Source organism: Crotalus tigris, unplaced genomic scaffold (genome assembly GCF_016545835.1).
Source record: "Crotalus tigris isolate CLP2741 ecotype Arizona unplaced genomic scaffold, ASM1654583v1 scf7180000017977.1317863, whole genome shotgun sequence".
NCBI classification, from domain to species: Eukaryota; Metazoa; Chordata; class Lepidosauria; order Squamata; family Viperidae; genus Crotalus; species Crotalus tigris.
Window position 1 is genome coordinate 819,291 of NW_024096755.1, and position 12,989 is coordinate 832,279.

Genomic DNA, 12,989 nt, shown 5'->3' on the forward strand with positions numbered 1-12,989 from the left:
TGACACTTTAAATAGTCATCCCTCCTGCATTTAGGACGGGATGGAAAACCTCAAACCCATGAGCTTATTTAGGACTCTAGTGAGCTTGTTCTTCTGAACTTTCTTTCCATCTTACCAGTCTTTCTGTCTGACAAGTTTCTCAGTTAATATATCTGCCAACATTATTTTTTCAGCTTCCTCAACTTTCCCCAAAGAAAAATGATATATAGTAATCAGGATCCCTAGAGCTTCCCTGCAGGTATTCCAGTTAAAATAATAATAATAATAATAATAATAATAATAATAATAATAATAATAATAATGATGATGATGATGATGATGATGATGATGATGATAATGATGTTGGAAGGGACTTTGGAGGTCATCTAGTCCAACCCCCTGCTCAGCAGGAAACCCTATACCATTTCAGACAAATGGCTGTCCAGTCTCTTCTTAAAAACTTCCAGTGTTGGAGCATTCACAGCTGGAGGCAGGTTGTTCCACTGATTAATTGTTCTAACTATCAGAAAAATTCTCTTTAGTTCTAAGTTGCTTGTCTCTTTGGTTGGTTTCCATTCATTGCTTCTTGTCCTGCCTGCAGGTGTATTAGAGAATAGCTTGACTCCCTCTTCTTTGTGGCAGCCCCTGAGATATTGGAACACTGCTATCATGTCCAGCCTCATCCTTCTCTTCGTTAAACTAGACATACCCAATTCCAGCAACCATTCCTTATATGTTTTAGCCTCCAGTCCCCTAATCATCTTTGTTGCTCTTTGTACTCTTTCTAGAGTCTCAACATCTTTTTTTACGTCGTTGTGACCAAAACTGGATGCAGTATTCCAGGTATGGCCTTACCAAGGCATTGTAAAGTGGTATTAATACTTCACGTGATCTTGATTCTATCCCTCTTTTAATGAGCCCAGCACTATGTTGGCCTTTTGGCAGCTGCAGCACACTGCTGGCTCATATTTAATGATTGTCCACTAGGACTCCAAGGTCCATCTCATAGTTGCTACTATTGAGCAAGGTACCACCTATACTATATCTGTGCATTTGGTTTTTCTTGCCTAAATGTAGAACCTTATTTTTTTCATCACTGAATTTCATTTTATTAGATAGTGCCCAGTGTTCAAGTCTTTCCAGATCCTTCTGTATCTTAAGCCTGTCTTCTGGAGTGTTGGCTATTCCTGCCAGCTTGGTGTCATCTGCAAATTTGATGAGTTCCCCATCTATCCCTTCGTCCAAATTGTTGATGAAGATGTTGAAGAGCACTGGGCCCAGAACAGAGCCCTGGGGCACCCCACTATACACTTCCCTCCATTTAGATGCGGTTCCATTGATGACTACATGCTGAGTACGGCTGGTCAGCCAGCTACAAATCCATCTGGTGGTGATGCTGTCTAACCCACATTTTTCTATTTTATCAAGTAGTAGGTTGTGGTCTACTTTATAAAATGCCTTACTGAAGTCCAAGTAAATTATATCCACAGCATTCCTCTGGTCCACTAATTTTGTCATCTGGTCAAAGAATGCAATAAGATTTGTCTGGCATGATCTGTTTTTGACAAATCCATGTTGGCTTTTGGTAATGACTTTGTTTGCCTCTAGGTATTTGCTGATTCATTGCTTGATTGTCTTTTCCAAGATCTTCCCAGGTATTGAGGTCAGGCTGATTGGTCTGTAATTTCCTGGATCCATTTTTTTTCTGGTTTTGAATATGGGAACTACATCACCTCTTTTTCAGTCCTCTGGTAGTTGCCCAGTGCTCCAGGATCTTTGAAATATATAGTTCAGTGGTTCTGAGATCACATCTGCCAGTTCCTTCAGAACCTTGGGGTGTAGTCCATCGGGTCCTGGTGATTTGAACTCAGCTAGAACGGACAGGTGCTCACTTACCATTTTCTTGCCTATCTTAACTTGTGTTTCTAATCTGTTTTTCACAGTACTGTTTTTTGATAGGTTGGACTGTTTTTTCCCTTTGTGTAAATATGGAATGAAAAAACGAGTTGAGTAGTTCTACTTTCTCTCTGTTTCTTCTTGCCACTTTCTCCCACTAATGGACCAATCATTTCCTTAACTTTTTTCTTGTTTTTTTACATGTTGAAAGAAGCTTTTTCTGTTATTTTTGACTTTTGTTGCAAGCCTTAGTTCATTTATTTACTATATTGTTTTTACTCAGCTGATTTATGCCTTCCCCAAAGGAGAAAAATGGGGCAATTGAGATAATTTAGAACATTTTGACAGGCAGTGCAACTGGAATGAGTCAATCAAAGTGAGTCAATCAAACTTTTATTAAGTGAAATACAAACTATTAGTAATTTTAAAAGCTAAAACTGTAAAATACACAAGGTTAAATACATAAAAATATAAAAGTTAGTATATGGCTAACTAATCTATCACTTTAACTAAGAAGTAAAATGCTCATTAAGGCAGGCTTGAGGCTTCCTTGGGAATATTGTTTATTAGATAGGTTTAGAGCAGGGGGGTGAAACTGCTGGCCCACAGGCTGGATGTGTCATGCTGAAACTGCACCCACCCCATTGCTGGCAATGAAAAAAGTCACGCTACGTCACGACACGTCATGTGATGTTGCAAGTTTGATACCCCTGCTCTAGAGACATCATCTCAAGTGAAGATTGGACAGTGCTTTTGGAATAATTGGGCTGATTGCATGTTACACTTAGTTTGACATGGAAATAGATCTTACGTCTATATAAATTAATATTTGAACTTGATTCCCAATAGCTATTATTTTCTGGCTTTTGGACAACTTTGTCCTTCTCTTGTGAGATCTTAGAAGATTTTTGCATTCTCATGTAGGATCTTAAGAGATTTTCTATAAAATTCCTGATTGTCTATATTGTGAAATTCCATGCATGATCACTGAAGATCTCAAGAGGTGTTGCGGTCTCATCAACTTTTGTTAATTTTGATATCTTAAATTATAGGGTGACTGTGCACACTATATTTAGTGAATTTCTGTTTTTTGGGCTGGTAGGACATGCTATGAGGGGAGAGATAGGGCAATGCACTCCAGGATCATATTTTGGTTTTAGTTGGGACTAGGCAATTTGTGATCCATTGAGTCATTATTTCAGTGATATTTCTTTCCCAGATTCCTTAATGCCTTCAACAATAGCACAGCTACTAATATACTGAAAAGGTTCTTGAAAATTCAGGGCGATACTCAGAGATGTAGCTGCCTTGAAAGTAGCCTATGTTAAACTGTATAAGCCAGTCAAAGTTCAGGAAACAAGAAATGTTTGATTACATTTTTATTACGTCATAAAAAGTTTAATAATAATTTTTATGTCATTCAAATGTTTTACAGAATTTGCCAAATTTCAATTCTGCAGAAATCATGGGTCTCAGATTTTGGACATGGTTCAAAAACTGTTGCCCTACCATGTACTGTTTTGCCTAGTGAAAAGTTTCACACAGACAAACAGGAGCATTTTTTCATTGTATAGATCAGTGTTTCCCAAACTTGACAATTTTAAGGCATGTGGACTTCAACTCTGGCTGTGGAATTCTGGGAGTTGAAGTCCACATGCCTTAAAATTGTCAAGTTTGGGAAACACTGGTATAGATAGCCACAATTTTTCAGCTTGTACAAGGAAGTTTTTGAGCTACAAGCTATTGTAGCAAGGTGTCTGATGCAAATATATACCATAAGCCTGCCACAACTAGGACTAATAGTTCAACTGCCATCACATCTTTGGAATCTGAATGGGACAGGGAGAAAACCCTTCCTTCTCTCTCTCTCCCAAACTGGGAGTTTAGGTAAATGGCTGCAATTTCCCTTTTATCGAGGGCATGGATGTCAAACCTGCTGCGTCATGTGATGTGTTGCAACGTATCACAACTTTTTTTTGCATTGCCGAGCTGGGGTGGGTGCAGCCTCCATATGATGCAACCGGCCCATGGGCCGGCAGTTTGACACCGCTGATCTAGGGTAACCACACCCATGTGGCTCTGGAATGCTTTTAGTTTGTATAAATCAACACTGGTATAAGAAAATAGAATTTTCTCTTCATTTCAGTAAAGAGAAGAATGTGGATGCTACAGAATAGGATAACTGAAAAAAAATCAGAGGAGACCTGTGAAGCTGGCAGGAGAAAAATGCCTTACTGAAGTCCAAGTAAATTATATCCACAGCATTCCTCTGGTCCACTAATTTGTCAAGCTGGCAGGAGATTTCAAATGGAGACTTCATGATGCTGTTGCTTAATGACAGCATGGGATTGACAATGATGGCCATTAAGAAGTGCCAGAACTGTTATCACAAAGCAATGCAGTCATATGATATTGCATTTTATGACCTCATTAGTTATGATGGAAATTCTAATCCCAACTGAAGTAATTAAGAGAGGACTACTTGTATTTTATTTAATACAATCCTTTTTGCAATAAAATTGCCCTGGCACTAACCTATCATCCTTAGATCTCCGAATCTTTTGGGATCTATCTAGTGGCGGGTTACTAGTGCCAATACAGAGCATTCCTAGATTGTGCTAGCTGCCTCTTGTGGGTTGGGTTTCACACTCTGGAAAAACCAACTGGCTTCACCAAAGTTGGTCCAGAGCAAAGGAGCAATACACTAGTGACTATCCTCTGAACTGGTTTGACTTGTCAGCGTTAGAATGGTTGTTTCAGGAAGGACAACATTTTCCTGAGCAAAACAGGAAGATGAATAGTGTCAGTAAGAAGCTAATGGTGGGGATCTCTGCCTTCCTTTCTATCATTTCATGAACTTCAGGAGGTTCTGTCTACCACCAATTCCACCCAGCAGACTGGATGGAAAGTTACAACATTCTTCATTCCTCCCTACCTGATACCTTTTAGATAAAGGCTGGGTTGTTAATCCCTTTCTCTTTTCCTTCTTTCTCCTTCTCCTTTTCTTCCTTCCCCTGCCTGATCGTACAAATTATGATTGTACAAATGCTGGATTTTCAGGCCGCTTTTTTGTTCTCCCTCCTTTTATTGAACTCCCAACTCCACAAAAGTGGACCTGCCAGTATCCCCCACATGGTTTACCCAAAGCATATATTATCTCAGATTATTGGTAGGATTTATGCAGAGCATATATTAAACTTGTTCTTACCCCAAAAGATCACAGCGTGCATGCTATCCTATCCCTATCCTCCAAAGGGTGTCCAGGATATTCCTCCAATACTGCTCAAATACTATTTCCCATTGAATACCAGTTCTACAGTGATTGCTGCTTCTCCTTTAGTGCTATTACCTTCATTGAGAGCTTTGCATTTTTTCCTTTTTGTTGCTCTTCTGTCCATGCTGATTATTAGTTGAAAAACGATTTCTTCTTTAAATGCTTCCCCCCCAGTTGTGACAATGCATAAATTTAGAGATCATGGTCTCCCAGTTTCTAGACTGGTGCCTTAACCACTACTGGCTCTTTTCATTTTATAATCCATTAATAATATACAGCCATTCTCTTTGACATGTCCGGTAAGTGATCATCATTTTTGATATCTATGTTTGCAGTGAGAAATAGAATTTCTAATGATACTTTTGGCAAAAGATCGCTTGCAGAATCCTTTCTGAATGGCCCCTGTCCAACAGTCTATTTCTACTGCATTCCCAAAATCTACTAAGGAACTTATCCAATTAAAAAAAAGAGGTTAGTTTAATAAGACTTATTTTTGACAAACTCCTGCCGGTATCCAGTAATCACTGGATTGGAAATAAAATATTTTGTGAACTGGTTCAGGTATTAATGTCAGTCTGATGTTAGGTGCTTCATGGACCCTGTTCTCCCCACAATTTTGAACATAGGGACAATATTTGCCTTTCTCTTGATTTCCAGGATAATATTAAAGAAGATAATAATCTTCTTTAATACCTATTTATAATACTTTGCAGTTATCTGGCCTGAGAGATTTTAAACTCAGTCAAACTGAAAACATAGGGGTTGGCGTTCTCCAAAGCACCTGAAAGCAAGTGCACCTGCTTATGGATGGAAATTAATCAAGGAGAGAAGCAACCTAGAACTAAGGAGAAATTTCCTGACTGTTAGAACAATTAATCATTTGAATGACTTGCCTGTGGAAGTTGTGGATGCTCCTAAAAACACTGGAGGTTTTTAAGAAGAGATTGGACAATCATTTGTCTGAAATAGTCTAAGGTTTCCTGTCTGAGCAGGGGGTTGGACTAGAAGACCTCCATGATCCCTTCCAACCCTAATATTCTGTTATATATTGCTTGCCTGTGTGTCTACATATCTCAACCTCATGTTTTCTTCTTTATGATATTGGCCTGATGGAATGCACAATCTCTTTTCAGAGAAGGCAAAAGCAAGCAGTGGAGAACATGCAATCCAAAAAGATGAGAGCCCCCCCAACAATCTAGAAACTTACAAGATGAAGGGAATATTTAATTAACAAGCTTGAAGGCTGCAGACCAACAGCATTCCTAAAGTGCCAGATTAAAATAATAAGAGATTTCTTTGCTCACCTTAGTTTGTAACACCATTTGTAAAGATCTCAATGATAGGCCCATTCAGCTTGTGGAACTGATTTCCAGCTTTCATGGGAGCTACCAAGAAGACATACCAGAAGAATTTGGAAGAAGAGAGGTTAAACATTGTACACCCAGCCCTCCCCATCATTCACCTTGTGCTGCAGACAAGTACAGTAGACCGAGTCCCAGCAAGATGGAGGGAAAGCCCATGGTTGCCATTCTTTGCAACTTTTCTTTCAATATGTTGCTTGAGTAGTTGTGCTCCAGGCAGTTTCAGATCAAGCTGCTTCACTCCAGTCTTGGTATCTGTGCCACAAACTTTAATACCAAAGGTGAAAGGGAGGGGCATAGGACATTTTCTCCTTCCTGAATTGGAAAATGCAACCAAGAAGTTCTCATTCCCGGAAGTCTCTCGGCTTTAGAAATTCCCAAACCAACACATTTGCCCACCCTCCTTTGTGATCTCCCCTATCTCCTCCCAACTGCCCCAATCCTAGTATTACCAGCAGTCATTCTGGCAGAGTTCCCTTTTCTTCTGCTTTTTCCAGATTTTGGTATCTTGGTAGTTTCCTGTTGCTAAGAGTTTTTGAGGATGCTAAATGAGAACTCTATGTTGTTGTTAATTGCGAAGTCATGTCCGACCCATCACAACCCCATGGACAACATTCCTCCAGGTCTTCCTGTCCTCTACCATCTTCTGGAGTCCATTTAGGTTCACGCCTACTGCTTCAGTGACTCCATCCAGCCACCTCATTCTCTGTCATCCCCTTCTTCTATTGCCCTCAATCTTTCCCAGCATCAGGCCCTTCTCCAGTGAGTCCTTCCTTCTCATTAGGTGGCCAAAGTATTTGAGTTTCAACTTCAGGATCTGGCCTTCTAAAGAGCAGTTGGGATTGATCTCTTCTAGGACTGACCGGTTTGAATGCCTTGCAGTCCAAGGGATTCGTGGGAGTCTTCAAAGGCCTCAATTCTTTGGCGCTCAGCCTTTCTTATGGTCCAACTTTCACATCCATGAGAACTCTGTATCTTAAGATTAATTCAGTATTTCTTCTTTAGAAGTTGGCCAGCTGCCAGTAAAATACCACACCTGAATGAAAGTGTAAAATGATTATTTTTCTGGGGAAAATCCATTTGATGGCTCTGCTTAGATGTTTTACCATGTAAAAATAGCACTTCCATAAAAGATGGGTAAATATCAATCACAGCCACTATTAATATTTTATTGTGAGCAACCAACAGTTTATGTTACATGTTGGTCTATATATCCTCCTTTTTCATTGTTTGCAGTGTCTTTTGTATGACTCAACTTTGGTGGTGGTGGGGTGTGTACTTCACTTGAAACTAATGCATCTCTCTGGTCACCAGGTTCAATGAATGATGTTGGTGGTAGCTCAAGGATTTAGCTCTCAGATCTGTTGTCTCCACTCTGTTGTCTTTTCCTTTCTATTTGGCACTGATGATGATGATGATGTACCATTAAGTCAGTGATCACAAAGATAGATTCTCTCTATTAGTTGCTTCCTTGGTCTTGTCAAATACACATGGCTTCCAGTTCTGCTGGAATTTCAGTTATTAAACTATCATAAACCTGTGAAATCATATTGATCTGACTAACAAATGGCCCAGGAAGAGTTCATGGCTCTGAGAACATGACTTTATGCAGATATTGCTTTGTGAGTTGAAGGAGATGTTTCCCAATCTTCATTTAGAAAAGTCACCCTTAGACTGAATCGGATGATTTTGGATATATAAGATGTTGTGATAAACTTTCTAAGATGTTGTGTTTAAAAAATTTGGGAGAGCTTGTTTCGCATGGGGTGGGAACTAATGTCATAATGTATTAATCAGTATTCAACTAGGGTCCATAATATGTATACATGCGTTGCTCTTTTTTTTGATCCACCTTTTTAATGTTTTGATTGTTTTGTGTTTTTGTTCTTTTTGGGATTTTTTTGGGAGTTTTGTATTTTATATTTTAACTTTGTCTTGAATAAAATTAAAATACATGTTAAAAAAGTCATCCTTTTTAAAATATAATTTTTATTCCCAAACTCTTAGAGTACTCAGAATCAAGGAAGACTTATTGCAGGTACACTGTTTTTCTTCAAACTGGGGTCCTTTTCTTTATGAGACAGGCCTATTAACTTCTCTCCCTCCAGGTACATAACACCAATAACTTTATAATAGAGAGAAAATGTTCCCTCTAACAGTGTTTCTGAGGTGATGACTTGACCTGATTTTAAGAGCACAATTAGGGGGAGCAGAAATCAGTTGCAAGTGTTCAGTTGCAAGTAACCTGTTAATTTCTGGTTGAAAATACCAAATTAGAGATAGAGATTTATTTAGCACTCCTCTATTCCTGCACTGTCTTGCAGGTTTGAGTAAAACAATGAAATGTGAGGTCAAAATAAGTTCAAATATCCAAACGACAATAATGAGAATCTGAGTGGACAATCTGGTTAAACACTCTGGTCGAAGGAGAAATGTTTCATAGATCAATGAGTTAAAAGAACTTTTGGGGCTACATGGATATAATTATTTCTCACAAAAAAGGTGAATATACTTGTCCCAGGATAATGTTGTAGGATCCAATCTGGGTTGATCACCAGGATCAGAGCTTTATTCTTCTGAGTTCCCAGACTTGTACTGGAGCCCATCTTTAGGGATCTTCTCTCTAGCAGAGTTTGTGCTGTTCTGTTTGTGATATTTATAGTGCCTGTTTTAAGTAGCTTTTTAGATGTTGATTGGGGTGTGTTAATGGCTGGTTTTCAAATCATGCTTCATCAAAAATAAGGATTTCTGAGGAAAACTGCAGTGCACTGCACCGTATTCTAAGAACCTACAAGAGAAGACATGAAGAGGAATAAAGTCAATGTTTTAGAATGACCAGTTCAAGGGCAAACCTCAGTGCTATAGAAATGTGACAGGACTTGAATCAACTAGTTCATGCTAGAAAATCCTTGAATGTTAGTGAGTTGAAGCAGGTTGTCATGGAGGAATAGACAACATTTCTTAAGGGATGAGAGAGACTGGTCACCAGCTTCACTGGGTTTGACTGCAGATAATGTAATCACTTGGAGGTAATTATTATTTTTTTCATATGGGTATATGAAAAAAGCTTGGGCGAGCTTCTTATTGGAGGTGATTGACTAATTAAAATTTAATGCTTTAATGTTTTTATGCTGTAAGCCTCCCAAAATTGTTGGATATGAGATGGACAGCAAATAAATTTCATAAATAAAAAAATAAATATATCACATACTGGATGAAACAAGCATTAAACCTGGATGGTATAGCTAGTCCTCATTTAACAACCACAATTGGGACCAGCAACATGGTGATTAAGCAAAATGGTTGCTAAGCCAAGAGACACATAACTGTGACTGTGCTTAGGATTTTACTTCAGCTTTCCTTTGATTTGCAGAATCAGAATTATGTGGCCTCAAATTTTTGGGTGAGCACAAACAGCAGAGACATTTTCTAGAATGTAACTCATATGGAAGTCGGCTAAAAAATCAAATCTTGTAGCCTTTTCCCCATCTCACTCCCTTTGGAATGCTCATGCAAATCTTGGGATAACTAGTAAGAAGTGAATTGATTTTTTAAATTTACATTCATTGGTGAGGAATGGGTTATAATAGAGTAAGCAGGTATACAATTAGGAATACACATAGAAAGGAATGTGCTAGCACCAGCTGTTTGTCTAGTGCATCTGCTACAAGCTGCTTAGAAAGCAAGCAAAAATTGATTGTCAGCTGGCTAATTAAGATTGAATTACTGAGCTTGTTAACATGCAGTTAGCACTTTTTAGGGAGCTGCTATGCTGTGGAGCAAAGCAACTCAGGAAGACATTTTTTGTTCAAGACTATTTTTCCTCTGTGAGGGATAGAAAAAGAAAAGAAGTGGGTTGGACAACATGTATTAACTGTATGTAATGGTGAACATGTGACAGAGAGAGATGCTGAAAAGGTCATAAATGTAGACATCGATCACAAGTTACTTTTTCATCACTGTTGTAACTGCAAACAATCACTGTCCAAGGCAGTAATTAAATTAGGAATACCTGTAGTTGTTTGCTCATGCTTTTTTATGTATTATTGGTACAAATAATAGTCTGTTATAACATTCAGCAACAAAATCAGTAAAACTAAAAATCAACATCCCCCCCCCCCCGAACTATGTTATGAACATTATGGGACAGAAGTACATTGTTGCTTATCCTTCTTTATCTAGCCTGGGTCCCTCCCCCATATGATGGTTGATGTAACTAAGGAATATGAGTCCTTGAATTATGAGAAAAAAGCAGCAAAGGTGAAGCCTGTAATTTCTGGTTACCAGCCCAGCAGGGTGAAGAGGGAAGACACTCAAACCTCTGATTTACACCCACTGATTTATCATATAATTGTATTGATAGGCACCCAAGATAAAAAGAACAGCAGGAGTAAAGATTTAATTAATACAAATAAGCCTAATGCCTAGTTCTATGTCCTTTTCATGGCATCCAGGCACAGGTTAAAATTTTCCTCACAATCTCTGGCTTGGCTTGGGATGGAAATATATAATCAAGTATCATCATGTACTGATGATAGCTCCAGACCTTTGGATATCTGTCCCAGTGTTTTCCTAATACATATTAAATGGGAGAGATGACCAAATCTTGTGGAACACCACAGTGGAGCAACCAATTGTTCTCATTCATTGTTCTCATAATTGGTTTAGCTTCAGCTTTTGGCCATTGTTACCAAGCAGGAAGCAGACTATTTGCTCATATTAAACCAGTTTTCTTAGAAATTCCTGCTACTTCATTATATAACCTGCACAAGAAAGTGCAACATTTGTTCATTCAATAGGAAATGTAAGCAATGTATATACTGAAGAACATTAACTTTCATTTCCTAATAGCTGACTGGAACAAAGACATAGAATCATAGGGCTGGAAGGGGGCCCTGGAAATCTTCTGGTCCAATCCCCTGCCTTGTCTGAGGAAGGAGACCTTGTCTGAGATGATATAAGATCTCCTGCCTTGGGAAGGAGGTTGGATTAGAAAACCTCCAAGTTCCCATCCATTCCTTTGATTCCATTTCTATGTTTATGAATAAAAGCTTTTTTAAACTTTTATTTGAAAAAAAAATTAAAATACAAAACACCAAGAATAAAAAAAACAAAGATAAACATAAAGCAAACAAGGCATTGAAAAAAGTGCATTGAAAAAAGTGCATCCAATTGGTTTAGCTTCAGCTTTTGGCCATTGTTACCAAGCAGGAACACATATTAACCTCCATCAGCAGACTACAAGAATCATAGGGCTGTAAGGGGGCCCTGGAATGGGTATGTCTAGTCTCGTGAAAAAAAGAACTAGGGGAGACATGATAGCAATGCTCCAATATTTGAGGGGATGTCAGAAAGAAGAGGGGAGTCAATTTATTTTCTAAAACACCAGAAGGCAAGAAACAATGATGGAAAATAATCAAGGAGAAAAGCAACCTAGAACTAAGGAGAAATTTCCTAATGGTGAGAACAATTAACCATTGGAATGGCTTGCCTTCAGAAGTTGTGGGTGCTCCATGATTGGAGGTTTTTACGAAGAGACTGGACAGCCGTTCATCTGAAATGGTATAGGGTCTCCTGCTCAAGCAGGGAGTAGGACTAGAATACCTCCAAGGTCCCTTCCAACTTTATTATTATTATTATTATGGATCATCGCACAGTCAGCCAGATGTTCAGACTAGATTTGGCATTTTGTCTACCTATCGAGTCCTTACTCAGGACCTGGGCAGATGTGGATGTTTGATGGTATTACAGATATCGTCACAGGATGGAAGCAGTTCCTAGTAAGGCCGCCTTTTGCAATTGACTAATAGCGAATTTGTCAATGCCAATGGTGTTCAAGTGGTGCACCAGTTGTTTTGGGATTGCACCCAAGGAGCCTATTACTATTGGTACTACCCTTGCTTGCTTTTGCCACAGTCTTTCTATTTCTATTTGTAGGTCTTTGTATTTTGTTATCTTCTCCAGTTCTTTCTCTTCTATTCTGCTATCTCCAGGCACTGCCACATCCACTATCCAGACTTTTTTGTCTTTCTTATCGACAATTGTTAAGTCTGGGGTGTTATGTTGCAAATGCTTGTCTGTTTGAATTCTGAAGTCCCAGAGCAGTTTAATTTTATCATTTTCTATGACTTTCTCTATTTTATGATCCCACCAGTTTTTGCTTACAGGCAAATGATATTTTTTGCAAATCTTCCAATGCACCATTTCAGTGCATCTTCATCATTGTTCTTCAGATATTCTTCCAAAGCCATTTTTTCTTCTTCAACCATCTGATGTACTTGTAGCATTCCATGCCCACCTATTTGGCTTGGTAGATAAAGTCTGTCAATGTCACTGCATGGATGAAGGGCATGATTCATTGTCATTATTTTTCTGGTCTTCCTATCCATTGCTTTTAGTTCTGCTTGAGTCCAGTCCACTATTCCAGCTGTGTATCTAATGGCTGGAATTGCCCAGGTGTTGATTGCCTTTATGGTATT

The 12,989-nt window shown here is 38.7% G+C and overlaps 1 protein-coding gene across 1 annotated transcript in view; it reads right to left on the minus strand.

Moving 5' to 3' along the window:
* LOC120309052 (transmembrane protease serine 9-like) overlaps window positions 1–12,989 on the minus strand; it is a 46,788-nt gene that overhangs the window by 9,663 nt on the left and 24,136 nt on the right. The window contains exon 9 of the mRNA XM_039345849.1: window positions 6,612–6,732. Within this exon, the coding sequence (XP_039201783.1) occupies window positions 6,612–6,732 (121 nt within the window). The remainder of the gene's footprint in view (window positions 1–6,611; window positions 6,733–12,989) is intronic.